This window comes from Scophthalmus maximus, chromosome 2 (genome assembly GCF_022379125.1).
Source record: "Scophthalmus maximus strain ysfricsl-2021 chromosome 2, ASM2237912v1, whole genome shotgun sequence".
In the NCBI taxonomy this organism is placed as follows: domain Eukaryota; kingdom Metazoa; phylum Chordata; class Actinopteri; order Pleuronectiformes; family Scophthalmidae; genus Scophthalmus; species Scophthalmus maximus.
The window spans coordinates 13164602-13186532 of NC_061516.1; the positions used below are offsets into that span (position 1 = coordinate 13164602).

Genomic DNA, 21931 nt, shown 5'->3' on the forward strand with positions numbered 1-21931 from the left:
GTGTTGCGTGTATTTGAGGCGTTTGAAAAACAAATGCATCTGTGCCTTTAATTGTGTGTGTGCGTGTGTCTTGCTTTTGACATCTGTGTGCATGTGCATTGAGTGTATATGTTGAATTACAGTTGGGGAGGCTGGATAAGTGGCTCAGAGTAGTTCACTGCCAGAGCATATTCATTTCAAAGCCAACTCTGAGACACACACCGGGGGAAGTGGGAGCAGGGAGGCTTACTGGCTAATCTGGTCAGAGAGCGAGCTGGAAGGTACACAGAATTCTTAATGTAGCGAGTGGTGGGAGAACCCCCCCAAAAAAATCTAATTAGTGAGTGCAACCGCAGAAACTCTTCCCTGTGTGCGTGTGTAATGGTGTGTCTGTGCCAACGAGAGAAAATAGGAGAAAGAAACCCGAGAGTGCGTTTTGTGTTTGCGTGTCAGGAGATGGAAGTGTTTGACATCTCGAGGTCAATCTGACCTCCTGTCCGACCTCTCCGTGCAACTTCTCGTCTTACAACCTGAGTGCAGCCTCTTACACTTGGATGTCGAGCATGATCCTCTTGTCCTCTTCCACGTGGATGCCCCAGATGCAGTCCTGCCCCTTGTCGTAGGCCTCGGGCCAATTGGGAGACAACACCACGCCGGCGGAGTCGGTGATCTCCCCGCTGCACACGGCTGCAACACACAAAACACCTCGGGTCGATGCTGAGAAATAAATAATTCTAAACGGTGTATATGTAACCGTTGTGTTAATGTAATATAGAAGATTTGGATCGTAACCATTTTAATATGTAAATTAGAACGTTGAGCAAACATCAGCTCGTGTGATTTCTATGTGCAGGTAACTCGCTGAAAGAAACTGCAGTATATCTAATATCTAAAGTACTGATATGTAACCATCATCTTAATGCTTGACAAAAAAAAAAAAAGCTGAAGAGCAGTGTGCAAGCTCCTTGACATGAAAACTGCATGCGCCCACAGAACCGCTTGGTGACCGTGACCAATAGGAGCAGAAATTAAATTCTCCCTTATCTAGCTTTACTAGAGAGCTTTTCAATTTCACTGTGTGGCAAACCGACTATGTTGCCAACAAAGACCGGGACTGAGGTCAGCGTGGTGTGTGTGTGTGTGTGGTTCATGATACTGTATGATGTGGTCTTTTACACTGTGGCAGTGCTCATCTTAGGCCAACAAATGAATGCCTTTTTAATCCAAAGCTTTTTCTAATATCTGCATGTATCAAAGTGAATCATTGTCACAGTTTTAAGGGAAAGTTCATCGTGGATCAGAGGACAGAGCTTATAGGAAGATATAGTTAGCTACCAGTGGTACTTAATATTTGAATAAAGACTCCACTAACCCCTGCACTGATCAAACAGACAATGAGAGCCTTAGGCCAGCCATATCTGGAGGAAGCATATAAAAAAGGGGATTTAATATCGCATTATTACTCAAGCAGATGAAATCTGTTGACTCACCCCTGCAGGCTGGCTCAGTTTCATTCCACTGTGGGTTTTGTGCGTCCACACACTCGATCACCACGGAGCCTTGCTCCAGCGTGTAGCCGGGGTCGCATGAGAATTCCACCACGGTGCCCGCGCCGTAAGTGGAGTCACTGCTGCTGAAGTTGCCATATTTGACGAAGGGCTCGTAGCACATGCCTTTCGCAAAAGCTGCGGACGCAAGAGTTGCCTAAAATAAGCGACGCATACACTGTGCTTTTTGTGTGTTGGGAAACTGTTAGGAATCTGCACGGTCAACTTGCCTTCATATCTGATGGCCGCACCGGTGGAGGTTACTGTCCCGTCTGTGGTGAACTCGATGAACAGGTAGCGTCCCGTACTGAGCACGCCCTCGTTGGGCAAATACTCCACCTCGTAGGAGTCGTACACGGGGGGAGAGTCGATGTTGTTGCCGTTCTTAATCAGCAGCCTAAACACACACAGACACACACACACACACACACAGAGGGAAGACAGATGAAAACAGATATTAAGTGAGCCTTGAAGGGTAAAAGAAACATAAAAGTTACAAGCTATCTGGGAGCTGCTCACTGTTCCAATGGTGGCTGTAATAACTTTGTGATAACATTCTTCACCACTTGGTAATGAGGTGAATGGCCATGTGTGAAGATATCCATGTGGATCACTGAGGAAAAAAAAAAAATGTAATTCAACTGCGGTGGGTTCCTACCTCTCACCACCTTCTGTAGTCCCTTCAATTCACTCGCTTGATGGGACACAGTTAAAGGATTATAATGATAAAAGGCCCTTTTCAAATCCATCTGTCGCTCCCTGAAGATTTAGGTTATTTATAGCCTTTAAGGGTTTTTAATGTTCCATCCAGAGGCATGCTGTTAATCAGGAAATTAGTTTAAAGCCTGGGTGCCGTCTATTAGCCGAAGACGCACAGCAAGAATGCCCACACACTCCGACTGCACCCTCTCACTCTCAAATGTGATTTTTAGCATTATGCATACACCACCTGTCATCATCCTCTGCCAGAGCCACCTTCTCAAAGTGAATGTGAAGCCGGTGGCCTTCGGGGACCTCCAGGACCCAGTGGCATGTCAGATTGTTGCTGTAGTTGCCAGGGAAACCAGGGGAGACGATGCGGCCGTAGGTAGCATTTTTTATCATTCCCCCACAGGATGCTGCACGGGAAGAAAGAGTGAGAGAGGAGGGAGACAAAGAGTTGGAGGGGTAGGACTAGATGAGAAAAGTAATGACACCAGCTATGGCAGTGGTTTTTGGAGGGGGTTGGTGGGGGGTGGAAATCCCTGTCTGAGCATAGATAGCATCAATATCCAGTGGACTGTGGCTGGGCTACACTCGGCGGCTCACCTGGGTCTAAGAGCGTGTGACTGTGTGTGTGATGGACTTGCAAAGAGCACAACAGCAGCGGCAACACTATCAGTACAGAGCAGCTGCGGGCAGCCGGAGAGGAGTGCTGGAACTGGCAGGCGAGCCTTCAGCAGCAGGAGAAGGATATGGTCATGCAGCCCAGTTCTAATTAAGGCAGCGGGTCGAATGGCCTTGTTTCGCCCGGTCCCCGAAGAATATCTCGCCGTGCTGCTAATCACATGCAAACACACTCATTTGGCCCCGAACTGTAAGTAATCAACTCAATTGGAGACAACGGTGAAAGCATGTGTTTATCCAAATCACCTGTACTCCAATCTGGAGGAAGGCCAAGGAGGGAAAAAAAGGGCTGGCTCCAATTTTAAGATCATTTTAATTACCAAATTTGTAATTTTTTTGGGGTCCGGATTTGCTCAATAACAATTTACCAGAAGTTTTTTGGAATACAGTTGGACACAGTTTAATTACAAACAAATGTTAGATGTCTGCCTGCCAGTCAGCAAGATCAGTGGCAAAGATTAATGTTGTAGTTCAGTAAGGATGGGGCGTGATGTGGCGGGCAGCTGGTCTTACCCACACACTGGGGCTCCTTTCCGCTCCAGTAGGGTGTAGTTGCATTGCGACAGGTGAGCATTTTGGGGCCTTGCAGCTTGTAGCCGGTGAAACAGCGGAAGAAGGCCTCTCCTCCGGCGTGGAGGTGCGTCACTGAAACATCTCCGCCGGCGGGCTCGATGGGGAACGCACAGCTGAGCACGAAAGCTGTAGAGGAAAGGGTCAGAAATAGAGTATAATTATTATTTTCCTGTGTTTTGGCATCTTTTGATTTGCCTAGAAATATTCTAAAACCGAAATAGTCTATACTGCAAGCATGTTCCTTCTGCAAAGTAATTAGCACTTTGTATCCAACCTCTGTTAATTATCCTGATGATCCCTGTGATGAAACACTGGACCCGCTTGTTCTTTCTTCACTTCTTTAAAAGCTTCAGCTTCGTGGAGATTTTTTCGGATTCGAAAAAATGACAAATTCAATGTTTCGATATATATTTTCCCTGGGACTCAATGTTTCATTCCGAACAAAAGTCCAATTGTGGCCATAAAAATGAACCGCCAACAATGCTAATTGGCTGCACAAAACATGATCCTCAGGTGTCCTGCGTTGTGTGCAACTCAAGGATGTTTTGTCGCATTGCTGACCATGTTGTCTCACCAACGCGTAGTACCCCCCCACACATTTAAATGTAAGGAGTGGTTCCATTATCAGTGCAAAGAAATTAGGTACACACACATATGCTTGATAACCAACATCAACTTTGTTAATAAACACTCCGGCTCTTGCAGTTTAAAATATGCAAGTGTACAGAAACATCCACGTCACCGCGTGGTCCGCTGCAGAGCCGCAGCAAAAAAACGGAAATGCGGCAGATCGGCGTAACGTCCTTGTGGGTCTGGAAACGTGATAGCTGGAAGAGGAATAGCCTCCGTCGTGGCTGTCAAAGAGTCGTGATTCCAGCGGGGAAAGATCAATGTTCCCGGACTTGCTTTGCATTGTTGTCCTGTCCCCACTTTAAATCAATGGGGTATGATGTGAAGGAGTACACATGGATAATGGAGTGAACTAACCAAGTCTGTAATGGAAGCTATTAAACAACCCTCTCTTCCTGTCTAATAACCACACTGTTCTACCTCATTAGTGGAGGCACTTTAATGACCAGGCTAAAACTTTTAAACTTGTGGAAATGTGTGAACAACATAACAAGCAACATAATTGGATCCACCATGGCTTATATATACGACGCTGTGTGATTGTCCTGCAGCAAAATTACAGAAAGCTTTTAAAAGCGGCAGGCTTACTCCCAACTTTTTGCAACTTGCGTGTCATGTTTCATCTTAATGAGGTGGGCGCAATGCCTAAACAAGAGTTAATAGCAGAAGTAAACCACGAGGAAAAAGGGGCAGCTGGAAGACCCGTCTGTGTTGAAATTACATTTGCAGCCTTAAAAGCAATTATGATAGTCATCAGGGCATGGGCCATGTAAGGTAAACACCTTAATCTACTTGTGCGAATATGATTAATGGTTATTTGGTGTAAATGAAAACATGGACCACTTTCAGTTGCATATAGTTAAAGGGGTGTTTGGTGTGAGCCTGTACAGGAATTTGCTATATTTTCATGCATTCAGCTGCCAATGCTTGATTGTTATCATAAATCACTGCCTGTCTATAAGTGGCAACATTTAAAGTTAATACTTGCTAAGGAAACTAGCAGTAGCGATGCACTACGGTTCATTTTGAGGTTGTTTACAACGTGATCATTTGCGAATAGCTTTTAACGCAGGTGACACGATGAAAGAGCCCCCGGAGCAGCGGCCACACGTGGGAGTGCAAAGGCTGACACCTGATGGCCCGGCTTGTTGGTCCACGCATGTGAATACTTTAATATATATTTGGGCCCTGAAGTCTGTGCAGGCACAGATGCTGAGCAAGTGGAGGTTAAACAGCACAACAACAAAAAAAAGATTGGAAACTCTGCAGCAGGGAGGATTTGAAGTGCTTTTTATTCCAACCAGCTATTTGTAGATAGAAAAACAACACTTTACTGATGTTTCTCACATTACCTTGAAGCCACATTGGATATTCAAAAATCCCATTCTATTAATCTTTGAACTAGAACTCAAGGGAAAACAGGTCTAAATGCATAATAGCCATAAAAGCTTGCAAAACTGCCCCCATCTACTATGTTTTAATCTACCAACTTGGTTTCTTTTTTTTCCTTTTATACAAGCCACTGGTTTACACCATAACGAAACAGCCTTTTCTTTTGCACTAAATCAGTGAGCCACGAGGACGAGGCACGCTGCCCCTGGGTCATCCATTCAATTTATAGTTTATCACTAACTCCAATGAACCTAGTTATTGCCATTATCATAGCAGCATTTACATCCCCATTGAGCATGCAGCGGGGAGAGCCGGAGGCAAAAAATTGTGGAGCCAATTCCTGGAGTATTAAATTACGTCCTGCCTCCATTCCAGTGGATGTGGTGCTGGGCCATAAAGACTGATTGTTTTGCCATTACAAATAATAGTTCCACCGCGCAGGCAGGCGGGAAGATTAGCTGCCGGAACTGTCGGGCCCCAGGAAACAGATGTGGAGCTTATGTCTTTAGTTATTGTTTCCATTTTAGAGGAGCGGCAGCAGCCTCACCAGTGACACTCAGGTAAAAACCCTCGTTCTCACTGCTATTATACAATATGTCAATAATGACAGTATCATTTACTGTCAAACCATCATTTACTGTCTGTAAAGTAAATGATTGACTATTCCACTTCCACATTACACTATCTAGGTGAAGGAGACAAAGGCTGCAGTATCTCCTATGCAAATATTGAGTTAAAAAAAATTGCTTAAAGCTTTGGGGACATGGATGACATTTCTTTTAAAGGTAGAATGTTGTTTCGTTCAGTATGAAGCTCTTCATAACCAATATGTCATTTCACAGTACTTGTTCAGAGGAGTTCAAAAGGAATCCGTCCTGTCTTGCTTTTGTTCTCTCTCTCTCTCTCTCTCTCTCTCTCTCTCTCTCTCATCTTTGCACCAGGAATACTTTCCTGCATTTTATCCTTTCTGCTTATATTGCTTTCTGCTGTTTCTCACCCATCTAAAAAAATTATAGCACTCTGTGTCCTCGTTTAAATATGGAATCACAAATCTGCGTCTTGGATTCAATAATGAGCAATGGCTTCTTCAGCCATCTGTCAAAAAGTTGCTGAAGACCAACTTTTGGGAATAATTCAAGGGGAGCGAACGTTTCCTTGAAAAACACCCTCCTGCACTCACTCGCTCACACGTTGCTGCCATAAATGAGCCTCATTCTGCTGCGTGCACGTTTTTCATTTGCTTGAGTACCTCCAACCGAGAATGCTGCTCTTCAATAATGGACAAATATTGTTGATTAGGGCACAACGTATTGGGCGAGGAAGCCAATGATGGCAATGAATCTGTCATATTTTGATAAACAGACAAAATGCATTTCAATTTAGCCCCTAACAAACTGCCGCACTACTGTAAGTCTTGTCTGAATACCTTCCTGCAGAGATTTGGAATTGGATCAAACCTGGAAAGAGAAGGGCAGGCGATAGTGACATTTTGATTGTTACTGTATTTGATGGCAGTATTTGGAGAGAATACTGTATAATAAATGAATGGTCATATCCAGTCAGCAGTCGTTTAAATGCTCTGATATGAAGACCGTCCTGCAGGTAACTCGTTGGATAGCCTCACGTCCTGGTTGCGCGCACCAGAGCGTTTTTCTTTTGCAGAAAGTTCAATGGTGTTGTCTCAAGGAAAGTGATCCACTTGTAGAAAGCCAGACCATTGTTCTGCCAGGCCCATTGATATTTATATGGTTGGGTTAAAAACTCAGTTTTAATGGTCATTTACTCAATAAAGTCAATTAAAGAGAAATAACTTTGGAGTAGAGGCGGCGTCTTATCAGCGCCCATGAGAAATTGTGGGTACAGTAAATAGTGGCTCACTGGCAGTGACAGAGGCTCCGTCACCACCTCGCATAAACCCAGCTCATTAGTCAATCAGTTATTTCTGTAAAATGTCACTGCAGTTAGCAATGCCACAGAATGCCCTCAATATTACAAACATGACAATTCAAGCTAACCAATAGATGTTAAGATGATAATGATGATAATAATTTAATCACCCTAAAAAAAAAACAGCTGTCGTTGAATTCCATCAAAATGTAAGTGCAATTTCAAAATGAAGCAACTATATTTCTTGAGCAAATTATTACTACTTGTAATGCTCATGCATACACATGATTGTCCTTAAATAAATGGTAGCATTGACCCCTTTCTTAAAAAAGAAAAAAAAAAATATATATATATATATATATATATATATATATATCTTGTACTTGTAGAATTAGACAATTTTCCCCCACTATAATAAAACAATTTGTTATGCTTTCAGAAGAATGGTAGAGATTTTAATTTCCCTGCTCCATATTTGGTTCACCTCGCTGGCTGTAAAATCATAGAATGAAGTGTCCTCTCAACAAAGTTGCATGCATTGTGCCACCATAATTCAGTATAAGGAGTTAAAAATAGCAATAAAACTGCCCGACCAGGAATATTTGTGTCGGTAATGAAAAAGCTGTCAGTTTGTTTGCAGGGTGAATTGATGCCTGAACTTGGCGCAAAGCATTTTGGATAAAATTATGCATACACTTTCACCAGAAGCATTTCTTGATACACATCCGGAGTACAACTCTTAATTGTTGTCATTATCAAACTTTGCCTATTAAGTGTGTGCATGTGTGTATGTTCCACATAAATGTGGAAATATAATAAAGACGAAGTAAGCCAATTCATGAATTTACCAGTATCAGTATTTACGGTATATTTTTGAAATAATACAGCCAAATACAAATACAAATTGTACCTTTTTATGTGCTGAACTGTTAATACTTATTCCAAAAAAGAAAACTGACTGTGTGCATGCAGTGTTTAAACTCAGGGTGCACTAATTCATGATTTATGTTTGTTGGCTGCATGCATGATTTATTGTAAATACACAATTGTAGCTGCAATTGCTGTCTGTGGACATTACTGTTAAATAGACGATGGAAAGTGTAACATTATCTGTTCCAAAAGAAGATGTGTGTGTTTACTGGGGAACAGATAAGGATTGGGATATACAAGGGAAGTGGTTCACCCCTCTCCAGTCACCGACTCTTTACACATAAACAATAAAATACATCATGTTGATGGTGTCAGTCTCACTGCTGATGTTATAGAGGCATCAATCAGTCTGCCTTCACAGGCAGAGCCAACGCTGGAGCAGATATTAATTGCCCTGAGCTGAGATCCATCTCTCCACAGTTCTGTGTCCTTCTCCACACTTGTCCAATCACATTTCTCACAGCCCATTATAAAGGACAAGGTGATGCTCTAACGCTGCTTACCAAGGCGAGGCTTACAAATTGAAATATCTTCCGTGCCTCCAATATGTCCAATTTTCGAGGATTTCGCCCATTCCTTTTTTTCTCATTAGCGTAACTAAATTTGTTACGATCGACTTCCAGGCTGTTGGGCAACCGACTCCACGTATCTTACCTGTTTTATAACGCTCCTATTGCTTGCAACAATGCAATACAAGACACATGTGGAGGTGAAAGTGTTTTATGAGAGTTTATGGAGTAATAACAATTGATACCATGAAGTGCTCAAGAATATCTTCTGTAGCATCAGACACAACAGGAATGAGCACCAAATCGTAAAGGATCTGTGTTGAGCAGAGTCCATGTTAAGATGAATGTTTTTTTTTTCAACCAATGTCTTCCAGTGTATTGTGAATGAAGTTCGACACTGAGCAACCCACACATCCTGGCTCCCCTGAAATGATTGGATTTGTTGCCCTGGCTAAATAATTTAATGATATTGTAGTTTTTGTTTTTTCTCAGCTTTCCTCAACTTCAGCTTCTGCTGTCACCAAAGGGAAAAAACATCCTTTGTGTGTTGACGGGTATGTTTACATGCATGTCATTGTCCCTGCCCTAATTGAGTCCTCAAAAAACAAACGTGCTCATATTTTATCTTGTGTAAATCAGCTCGGACATCCATCATTTGCCTTAAATTTTTTTTGGGTGCAGATCGTCACAGCTTTTCTGCCATTTGTCGGTCTGTCAGCAGGATTGCTGAAACTTCTGAATCAATTTCTATTACATTTTGTGCAGTGTTGGGGCATGACCCAAGGAAGAACCCATTACATTTTGGAGCATATCCGGATAAACGGGCAGATTCAGGATTTTGATTTATTCAATTTCTTCACTTTCTTTAACATGGCAAGATGGGGCGTTAACCTTGGCAGAGGTGTCCGCTCACCGAGCGCCCTTCTGCTGCGACTGGTGCTGAGGGCAAACATGCTCACATATTTGCACAATATCCTGGTTATGATCATAATCATACTTTTTTATAACGTTCCCCATATTTAGGCGGGACATGGTTAATCATGGTCCCTAACAAAGTAGTGTTAGGTCACAAAATAAGCAACAGCCAGCAGTATCGATAAAAGCAGTGACAGCACCCAATTATATTGAATGTGGCATGGATGGATAGAGTAACAGATCTTTTAATAGTACAAATACGAGTCATCCATCTACAAATAATACGAATAATATAAATAACAATTAACCTGGAAAACCCTTTCAAAAAATTTATGTTGAATAATATTTACTAAGAGGGGCGAAGGAGAGTGAGGGAGAAAATGTGTTATATATTTCAACTATTTATCACCATCTGTCCCCATCTCTGCATCACCCTGTGTGATCTGTGTTGACCTCTCGCTGTCATCATTCAGCCTGACCACACACACACACACACGCACACATCCGACAGCAATGTGCTGATTTATCTCACGGCAGCAGCACTGTTTTGATGGTCACTTTCATTTTGCAGTTGATGATGAAAGTGCCACAGTAACGTGGTGGAATGAATGCTTTGTCCACCGGCTCCCACCATCAACTCAAATCGATGGGGCATGTAATTGGTGGCCATTTTGTGCGATTGCTAAGATAAACAGACATTGTCGCGGACACGGAAGATCAATGTCAGACACAAAACAAGCGCGGGGGTGGATTTATGGGACATCGTGTTCACCAACGACATATAGTAACTATTTTTCTGCTGACAGGATTTGCTGCTGCCACCCGCTATAGTGACAATTGGATCTGGTTTAATGACTTGCTCTATAGTTTTGAACCAGTTGGACCAGTCGCTCATAAAACTAGCTTGAATATGTACATATGGATAGTGATCGACCACACTTCCTGTAAACTTCCAACCTGTTTGCCGAATCATCAGGATTGAACAGGAGGGTTGAACAGGATCAACCCTCCCTCATGGTAGTTCATGAAATGGTCATAAAATGTATTTATGTATCTACATGTCAGTGGGTATGACTTTGAAACTGATGTGCTACATACATCAATGCCAGCGGAGGCACAAGAAGATGGTCGGGGTGGATGGCGGGTGTATGAAGCGCACAACTGAGACACCAGTTGAGATTGTGGTATTAGTTTGATTTCCATTACATTAACAGGTTGTGTCTGAAGTCACTGACATATTTGTGTATTAAACTATACCACAATCTTTCACCATCCTTAGCCAAGTGCTGTGACTGCCAAAGGATAACCATACACAAGAAAGTTGATATTTTACTCTCACAACTTTTTGTTACTGTATTAAATTCAATGCATTCATTTTTTTATGATTTTGAAAGCGATAGTCTTGTAGGGGGCTAATTCACGTCCATGTACACAAAATAAATAGATGAAATTCTTCCACCAGCTGCCGTGAGAGTGGGATGGGATGGCAGGTTATAATTTTCGCCCGAGAACATCGACCGTTCAAGAGATGCGCTTTTGCACAGTTAACTTTGTGGAGTAAAAAGAAAGCAGAAACATGCATGCACGCAGCAAGTCTTCCTCCCAGCCAGGAAGACATACATGAGAGTGGACGTCATTAAACAAGTGCACATCATGGGGCATATGATCACATCTAAATATAACTGTGCTGTACTTTACATATAGTACACTTATAGTATTAACCGTCAGCGAGCAGTGCGTTCTTTGTATCTCCCTCCTCTTCGTGCCGGGAAAAAGCTGCAACATGATAAGCAGTAAAGCAGAAGAATCCCAGTCTGCTTGCACTTTAGCAAAGGTTGTCTCACACTCACAATCCCAATGCTAGAACCTTCTGTTGTTTTGTCTGGCAACCAGTGGCATCCACTGCTGAGAACAAATACAAGAGATGATGAGAGCTGTCAGCCTAAAGCAGGCTGCTTGACGTTTGTATTGTTTTGCCACTATGCCAGTGAGACTTCTTACTTTCTTCAACCCAGAGTGAGTGAGAGACTAAACTGAGGAAACTGTTGGACTGACGGACAGCTTGAGTGATCTGACAATACAGTTGCGCCTCGGGGACTGGCTCACCTTGGTAATGAAGCAGGAGGAATCCTGAGTTGCGCTGTTGGTCGCTGCGGAATCGGATGGAGATCTGGTTGCTCCAGCTGCGCAGTACGAGGCCCCTCATCAGGACCGACTCGTTCGCGAGGATGAAGGGTTCTCGGCCACCCGTGTCCTCCACTGTCACCTGCTCTCCCTTCAACACGCTCACGTTTAGCACCTGGAATGAAAGGAGAGCATGCCCTATGGTTACACACGGGTCTCCTCTGTGCATCAATTGTAATGCCACCCTTTACCTCAAGGGTCTTATAGAGCACACACTGCACAAAGAATCACAGAAGGTGACAGAAATAATCCCTCTTACATCTCTAAAATCACAGTGCATTGACTGTCAACTCCAAACACTATACATAAATAATCACATTGCCCACAACTGTTTCATATCACACCAGATGAAATCTTCAAGTTTAGTCCAAAAATGTTGCCCTGGAAAATGCATCACCCGCCAAATGTTTCTGTGCCTAGTTTTCTACCGACACAATTGCACAGGGATTTGTTTGGTGTTTCATTCTGGTGCTGTGATTGTATAATTCCGGTGCTTCAGCTTTGTTGCACGATTGACTCATCCCCCATGCTGTGTTCTCCTTGTGCCTGTGAGCTACTGACAGAAGTGCTGTGTCTTCAACAGGTCTGAGCAGCATCTGCAGCTAAGTCTGGTGAAGGAACCTCAGGAGGATTGCCAGTAGTTAAACTGCCTGGATAATGGAGTACCGACATATTTGGGAGCAACATCAGATTAATTCTCTACAGAACCATAAAAGAGGTCGTGGGTCATGATTATTATTCTTGGCGATAAAAATAAAAAGCTTTCACTTGTTTTTGTAAGGCAGTGCTGAATAATAGTCCCTTTTTTTTTCATCTAATCCAGGACTGATTCTTCTTCTTGAGTTTAAAATGTATGGCATTTTTAATTGGACTCAGTGGGATACCAAAGAATCTTTGAGTAAATCTTTGTAACATATGGAAAGATAACCTTCAGAAGTAAAACTCCGAGATTGACTTTTAAATAACTGAGACTGTTGCTGAATGAGAAGCCTAAAGTTTTATACATTTTGCTGTTCAAATGGAAAAGAAAAGAATGGAACTAAAAAAGAACAAATAAAAACAACAACAAGCCCTTATGAATCTAGCATCCCAATCCCAGCTCCTGTCTTGAGAGACAAGCAAACCGTCAAAGCCAATTCAACCACATCTTCTTCAGCCAGCAATGTAATTCTTGTCATGTTCTGAAAACCGATGCTGTCAAACATGGTGGGCTCATGGTCTCAGGTATGCCATGAAGCAGAAAAAGGCTTGCCCTCCATAGGCCGAGGTCCCTGAGGTAATATGTGTGCAGGAGTGTTAGTGCAACAGCCTGGAAAAGCTGAAACAGTGGACAGGGCGAACACGTTGCACAACAGTGGCAGCAAAATGAATTTGGTCACGTTGACAAGCTGTCGCTCAGTCGGAGGGGAGCTGACAATGAACACAGAGGGGGCTAATGGACACTCTGAGACCGAGCTTGGAGGTGACTTCTTCCAGAATGATCCATGAGGTCACGCCACTTCAATCGATTCCGATTTCTATCACGACCACAATCAAGCACAACACCACTTCAGAGCACAGTCGGGCGGCAGCTCAAATTATCAAACGGTCGATATTCTTATGTTGTTCACATCTGACTAAATAATTTGTTTTCAATACGCAAAAGACAGCTCGGGTATTTTAAGCTGTGGGAGCCTCAAACAGAATTGTCACAGTGAGTAATAAAGGCATGTCTGTTTCTCATTTTCTCAAGGGCAACAGCAATGACAAAGCCTTGGGCAGAGTTAGTTTTATTCACTTCTGCCTTTTTTTGTCTCAGGGGCTTAGCTGTTTTGGAAATCTGGTAACTTTGGTCACCTAATATCTTCATAATTTCCCCCTACAGAACAACACAGAGGGCTTTCACATCAGGGACCAGTGCCTGGATCAAGTACATTTGACCCAACGGGCTGGTTCGTTTGATTAGTTTGAACACTGTGTGCTGTACTCACACAAACTCGCAAACCAGTGCCAAGGAACCTTTTGAGATGACCTGGTATCAAAATGCCCCCTATTCTTCAATTCGATCTAATTCAACGAATGAGGAACTCTAGTTTCACCAATCATGGGTTTAACTTGATTGCCCGACGAATTAAGACCACGGAGACTGGACTCTTAATTACTTCCATCATCGATTGTGTAATGATTGATTGTTAATTGTTTAGTATTGCAGTTCTGTCAAGAGTCTGTCAAGAACATGAGTTTTGGACAGGTTTTAAGCCCACAGCATGTAAGGAAGATTTGATAGGGAGTTCAGGTCAATTAAAACGGACCTGAACTTATAATTGACTTTGTGTCTTAACTTCCATTTCCAATTATTTTTCCTGGATGTGTTTTCCTTTCACCTCCATCGTTATGTAAAACTTGTGGGTGAATGAGAGATGGCTGACAATCCACCATGGCTCATACATATTTCAGTTAAACATCCTTTAAAATTAAAAAAAAAAGAATCCCCTCAAACATCAAGGAACAAAGCAAGATGCCAAGCTTGCTTAAACTATGGAGCTGGTGGGAACCTATGGTAGCACACCACAAAGATTCCATGCGGCGTCACAGAACAAAGCAGCAATTGGATTTAAATCGATGTCAAAACTGTCTTCTTTAACACCTTTATATTTGCATCAATGCTAATGTGTTCATCACAAGTCGATGGCGTTAATCAGTTTGCAGGAAAAAAGACAAAAATGCCAAAAGCAATAACATCCAACTGTGTAAGGCGATCCAACCCAACCCCTGAAAGCACAACGTCCAACTACGGGTTGATCTGAATGCACAGGTGCACCACCTCAGTATGATATGCTGCCGGTGACACCGCAACAACCGATCATATTCAGCGGGGTCAAACAGATTGCAGGCCCGCGACCTCTCGGTTTACATGGACCGGGGAGGCTCACGGAGGACGGGGGGGGGAGCTGATAGTGGACAGTGAACATTTGGACTGATAGATAGTTTGGCCCCAGAGGGCCCTATCATCTGTCATCCACCCTGGGACCTGTCAGTGCAGCCAGCAACAGCTGTCCTGCCTCAATTATGAATCATTGGCCATGTCAGGAGACATCAGACTATCCTTATCTTCACCACCGCTGCAGCCAAATGCCCAGAGGGACTTCTTTCTCACTGTCTCTCCCCCTCTTTCAGTCACTCACTCACACACTCTCTCTCTCTCACACACACACACACACACACACACACACACACACACACACACACACACACACACACACACACACACACACACACACGTTCCTCTGGACTGTAATAAGAGCAGGCTTTCTGTCCTCCTTGCTGGATTCTCTGCCTCAGCAGACACAGACTGGGGATTTGGCTGACCAAGCACACATCTGCACCAACCACAACATCATCACAAGATGCCATCTATACACTGTGTTGTTCCAGTGTTAAGAAAAAAAAAATGTCTGTTTAGTTTTTAGTTTTCAGTTTTCTATTCCAGTTTATGGGAGAAGCTGTAAACAATGCAGGGTAGAGAAGACATCCTCTGGGGAGGTTCTCTTTCACTTGCCTTTTTTATATCCTTCTTTTTCACCAACCAATCACAGTAAAATATATTCAACTGTGAGATTCCAGCGCGCTGCATTGTGAAACTGTGAGAGTGAACAGTGAGCAGAGGTGAAGATCCATCTTATCACATACATACAGAAAGCAGCCCGCCATGGGGGGTTTAATCTGTGACTAGACCCACTTGATGCAGATAGTCCCACAAAAGAAATAACACTCATCTGTATCATGCAATTGGGAAGTTACTCTCATGGAGCAGAAAAAAGTCAAGAAAAAACACAATTTTCTCTTGATGCCTTTCACACGAACAATAAGTCTAATATCCCGGCTTGTTCACTCATTTATCCGTAAGCACGCGGTGCGAGTTAATTATTCTCACTGTAGTATTTTCACCGATAATTTACGGCGGAAAACATCTGGTGGTGCTCCGCGATGAACATTTACGCGGACTCGCAGGAGCCATTGCTGATGCGAAAATGAGCAGTATGTAATCAAAATGATCCCACTATACATGGAAATTAAATGACCCTGCTGCTGGGGCCAATAAATCAGCAGCCATTGGGCTCAACCAGCTGCAGGTTCATCATTACTGTGATAAAACCCACCGACTTATACACTGAAGCACACTGGTAGTGCGCCGACCTCATCGCCCCGTATCTCAGGCTCACATTTGAATTGTCTTGGTGCACCACTTCCATTTGGTGTTTTTTCTTTTTTTTGTTTGCGTGTGCATCTCCTGATAAACTCATACAAAAAGAGTCTTTCCGCTGCTCATTATATGAAAAAACCTTATCTTAATTGAACATTCACCTCTGTATAAAACGGCCAAGGCCATTTCCTGTTTGCCTCGCTGTCTAAAACAATGGTTCCTTATACCTATCAGCAAATGAGAATGGGCTGTAGCCAGTGAGTGAATACAATAGTGACTTGCACATCGTCACTTGCGGGATGTGATTTTTTGCTCCTGAGATCATGCGACCGCCATGTGGTGACCATCTTTTCAAATACCCTCAGAGAAAAGCAGACGTTAAGACCCTCTGCGTTCGCAACGCCTTCTCCATGAAACGAGCCCCCCTCCTCTCTGATAAATCCGCCCCTCACTTTCTCCCGGGCTTCGACACCTCCGTTTATTTGCCGCAGTGTGCGTCTTTTGGTTTTTGCATGGGTTGAAAAATTCACGCTTTGCCGATTATCCGTCACATTTCCCCCGCATCGCATCTTCACTCTGCCGTCGTCTCCGTCGTGACACTGAAGGAGCTGGGGAGAACACGGCCCTCTGTCAGACAAGACTCTCCTCCCTTTATGACAGCTCGCTGGGTGGAGGAGCAATTAGTGTCACCTGAAAGCATTTCTCTCGGGATGGCTGGGCCCCGTGAAAACTCATCTCGGCAAAGCCCTGACACCCTAAAAAGCTCATCAAGATCAAACTGGCCATCTTTATGTCCTGCCTTACTCCCCTAAGGCGCAGCATGATGAAGGCTTCCTTCTGCCTCATCTCGAGCTGATTAAAGGCAGCAAACCTGTCTTGGCCCCCATTACTCAGTCGGGCTCGGCAACATACCCGCTACGCCGCTGTGCCATTTGTGCTGCCGGGAGAGACCCCGAGTCACATCATCGCCTAAACGTGTGCATTACATTTTTTTTTTTTAAATGCCACTCTCTGTGTGTCATGTGCGGGAAGGAAGGATCAGAGGCACCGCTTCATTTTAACTCTTCTAATTATTTTTTTTGTTTTGTTCTTGGACGAAGATATCAAGACTTCATAACACTTTCTCATGGCTTTTTATCTAATTAAACCACTAGCAGTCACTGAACGCGAACACAACAATTTTAAATTCCCCTTCATCAGCCAAACTTGGCCACGGTCAATGCCATCAGCATTCTGCTTCTTTTGGAAGAAATACTGAAATTAAAATGAGAGCGCAGGGATCAATACGGCAATTCCGCCAGCGCCGAGAGGAGGCTGTGTGTCAAGTATTGTTGCAGCTTATTAACATGACTATTGATTGGAGTCAGGGGAGCATGGTTGCAGAAGCAGCATCAAACAGCAATCGTTAACCCCCTAGTCGGGGTTAACTTTAAACACTCGGCAAACTCCGGAACATCTCAATCCTTAAAGGGGCCGCTTTATCCGTAGGTGTTTTAATGAAGTTTTATTTGGATTTGCTTGGAATCGTCTGAAACAATATTCACTCATTTGAGGATGAAAAACTTGGAAGCTGTAATTCCCCCCCTGAGACCCAAAGCCTTTGTTTGATATTTATTTATAAGATGGAATTAACAAAACAAAAGCTGTGAGTTTTTTTTTTGTTGTCTTGGTGAATAATTCTATATCTAGCGTGCAACAAGAAATATTTTCTTGCTCTCTTTCTGCTTTCTCACAGAAAACGAGGGGGTGAAGGATTTGTAAGAGGGATGAGAATAAAAAAGAGATGCAGTATTGACCTCAATATTCTTCCTGGCCGTCTTTTTGAACAACGCTGTTTTCAACCTGTCAGAAAATAGAAACACTTCCCCAATCAGCCTTTGTGGCGGTGGGAGAAATTGGCCAAATCTGGGCTCCTAACCCTTGAAATGAATCAACCACCCTAAGTCCTCCCCACACAATACACTTCTCTTCTAAGCAATAGTGCAGGACGGACTGTAGCCTCCTCGAAACGGAGCAATTCCCGCAAAGAACCTTACATTGTAACTCCACGAAGCCCTGGGCAGGTATAGGTCTTTGAGCAGAGGAGACGGAGAAATCAGAGTGGGACAGATGGTCTGGAAAAAGCTGATAGCTGGCCAACCCAGCGGATTTATTTGATTTGAAATGTAAAAAAAAGAAAAAAGAAGAAGAAGCTCCAAAACATTTTTAAGCACTTTAATGCCAAAGAGCAGGTTTAGAAACCTCCGTCTGTCCTCTACTTAAATCTGTGGAGAGGCGGAGGAGGAGAGGGGGATGTGGAGGCCAGTGAGTCAGATGTGCTTAAGGTGTCGCCAATACACTGGCAAGATATGTCATTTCTGTGTGTAATCATACAGTGGCGAGTGGGGCTAAGTTTCTACACCCACATGCAACTACAAGATTTACATCCCATCAAAGCAGAACCAACCAGAGGAAATATCTCCGCAATAGTAAATAAAGATCTAACATTTAGTGAAACTTCTTTTTTGACATTGTCATACAACAATTTGAGTAGCAGGGTCTACATAAACGAAAAGTAAAATGTGTACCAATAATAATATTAATAATATTAATACCCTGGACTAATATTGAGTGAAGACTTATTTTTATTTTACATACCTGTATTCTCAAGGGCAGAGTGATCTGAACCCTGTGAAAATATTTTTCTCCATGATGTAGGAAGCTGCACTGACTTTAAAGCTATTCTACACTTGAAAATAATAGCTATATCTTACATCTTAACTCATAACCGATAGTTTGCACTATACGTGTTTAAAGGCCCGGCACCTATTTTACATATTGAGCTGCTAATTACAATAGAGTGGATTCTATTTCTTTCATCAAAATATTCAGTTTATTGCACTATTAGTTTATCTATGTGCCGAAAGTAGGTATTACATCAGCCTCCTAATATTTGTGCAATTATTCTGCAAATAAATCATAATGCAGCCAGAGTCACCAGATGGGGCAATGCATTATATGCTGTTAGCTGTGGCGGAGGGGTTGAACAGGCAGGCTGAGGGCAGTAAATTCTCCTGATACAGTTTTCACTCTCTCGCTCTCCTGCAAACTGCCAGACTGCTAAAGGGAGTATATTGACTTAATACAGAAAAGGTCTGATCTTATTTATTCCTCCCGAGTCTGTGATATATATATATATTTTTAAGCTCGTGGAAATCAGGAGAGTCTCTGACAGACACTGTCTGCCTATTATGTTTATTTACTGAACCATAGGTGCATACACCGATACAAATATTTATCATACAGTCACCGCATCTGTCCTTCAGAGTTTTTCCTCTCCCCCAATTTCCCTCCTTTGCCCTTGCAAGCCGCTGGCCTGTCTGCTATAATGATGAGTCGCCTTCCATAACGGAGGCTGGCTGCCAAAACAAGAACACACACCTCCACCATAATGTCCCCGTCCACAGCTCCTCCGCCCTGAAGTGTGGAGCACACGCATATTCCCCATGGTAATGTTCAGCACAGTAAATGCTATCAAAGCCCAGCTGATCAAAGTGAATACTGAGACGTACATTTCTGTCCGTCTAACAGACGCGGCACCACAGAAAACAAAATCTGTGGCCACAATCAACAAACTGTCCGTGATGTGAGCAGAGAACTAACAGGGCAAAGTCTGTGATCCTCGCAGATATTGTTGTGTGATGACAAATAAGATCATGGGTAAAATGGAAGCAGTCAATTTAGTAATCACGTTTCAGCTCTTTTTTATATACTATGATTTAAATTAGGATTACCTTGAAAATTGGATAAATAAAACCTGATGAAAGGTCGGACTCACAGGGACAGGACAGAACATTTATCTTCCTAATAATATTAAGCATTTTATGTATATATAACCTGGGGAGAAAATTAATCTATGTATACATTTTACTCTGCAAACCTTCTTGCTGTTTTATGATTATACCCAACAGTCAAGTTATTGATGTGGATTCTAACCACACACACACACACAAATGTATATGTGTATAAAAATACCTATTTAAAGAGAAAAAAAAGCGTATCAAATACTGTATATATGATGTATTCTGCAGCAGCTCGAAACATGTCCCTGGTTCAAACGCTGCCGGGGGCGCTTGTTGCATTTTACCCTCAACATATATTTCTGCATCACAAAGGGAATGTGAGAGACGTGATTTGTATTCCAGGTATCTTCTGTGTGTGTGTGTTAGATAAGTCCCATCAAAAAAAGTAAATCCCTCTACGAAACAACTAGATGTGTGTCCATTTCCTCCTGCATTTTTCAAGAACACAGATTGCATCCAGGCGATGGAAACATTGAAAATGTGAGGTAAAACTTGTGCCGCTCGCATAACATTTTCCGCACACACCGTACATCCACAAGTCTTCTTTGTGATCTCCTTCATCCCCTTTAAAACCTTGAGACCTGGATAGCCTGCAGGCAGAGGAGCTTCACACACTCCTGATGAGGAGGTACAGTATACGACAAATGCTTGACTTCAATTCTATCTTTCCGTCAGACAGCGAGTTTGTGTCTTCGCTGGGGAGAGAGAGACCGTGTCTCCTCAGCTGTGCCAAGAAGTTGTCCGCATAGTTTGCCATCAGATCATTATCAGTTAAGCAGGAGGAGGGAGAGAGGCGGCGGTCCCATCTGTCCACATTGTGGTGCCGAAACACACGGCCAACCCCTGTTTCTTCATCAGTGCCTGGTGGATGTGTGAGGATAAAATGTCTATATGTTTTTCCTTTATAGCCTTTTTTTTTAAATGTCTCAAGAGACTGCCGTATGCAGAAGCAGTGGAAGTTGAGAGCTGACACTCAAATGCGTGTGTGTGCGCGCGTGCTTCTAAGTGGTTCAAGATTTACTCAAGTAACCCAGAGGAAGCTTTCAGGGAAAAACCCGCTCTCAAACATATAGTCTGTCACGACTTATCTTGGCCCTCCAGAGGCAGCAAGACAAAGCTCACACATTTTAAAGTCTCCAGTGGCAAATGAGGCGTTTGAAGAATTGCAAATGCCAGAGAATACACGCACACGCACACACGCGCTCTCGAGCACACTGACAGTTAATTTTTATAACCTTTTGTGAACAAGCAAACATTCAACCTGAGACAGACCCTGTCCCTTGTGCCCCCGTCCACCCCCTCAACCCATCAATTTGCCGCCTGTCTATTTCCATAAACCCACACAAGTACAGCAAACACTGTAAGAGCCGAGACTAAACCAAATTATGTCAGCGCTCCTCACCGGAATGAAACCCCTTTTTTAGTCACATCACTTTACTTTATGAACGTTCTTACAAAGCCCCGGACGGCAGAGTTTGTGGTGAAATGGCTATAATTACTATCTTTAGATAAAAAATGATTGCATCAAACAACTCAAGGCTACTGGAGCATTTAGCAGCTAAAGATTCAGTCTGATCCTGAAGGTTTGGTGGAGACCCACTGTGATGTCACCCAATGGTTTTGCGAACTGCCGCCTTGAAGCCTCGACTTTAGCATTTTGGCCAGCCCCATCTTGTTTTTTCGAAAACAGAAGTATCCGTATTTGGAGCATCGGAGGGTGAACCTGTGTGAGAGCACTGCACTGCACGTCCATCCACACCTGCGACCTGCACCTATTGGACGGTACTGGCTGTCAATCGCGCGTTATCAACGCCCCAATGCATACTGTGCTTAATCATCTATTTAAGCCGGAGCCGAAAGGACACTTAATAACATAATTCATTGCATGTTCAGAAACAAAACTCATGTTGCCCAGTATCTGCAGGATTTGCAAGTAGGTGCCTGTTTGTCTGCCATAACAGATGAAAAAGTCAT

At 43.1% G+C, this 21931-nt stretch overlaps 1 protein-coding gene across 8 annotated transcripts in view; it reads right to left on the reverse strand.

Moving 5' to 3' along the window:
• LOC118301440 (seizure protein 6 homolog) overlaps window positions 1-21931 on the reverse strand; it is a 75164-nt gene that overhangs the window by 12998 nt on the left and 40235 nt on the right. For all 8 annotated transcript variants that reach the window (XR_004790309.2, XM_035626945.2, XM_035626944.2 and 5 more), the window contains exons 4-9: window positions 11855-12047; window positions 3426-3611; window positions 2476-2644; window positions 1757-1923; window positions 1470-1664; window positions 528-666 (exon numbers count right to left, since the gene is read on the reverse strand). Coding sequence is in view for 7 of the 8 variants with exons in the window: in XM_035626945.2 (XP_035482838.2) it covers window positions 528-666; window positions 1470-1664; window positions 1757-1923; window positions 2476-2644; window positions 3426-3611; window positions 11855-12047 (1049 nt within the window). In the remaining variant the exon portion in view is untranslated. The remainder of the gene's footprint in view (window positions 1-527; window positions 667-1469; window positions 1665-1756; window positions 1924-2475; window positions 2645-3425; window positions 3612-11854; window positions 12048-21931) is intronic.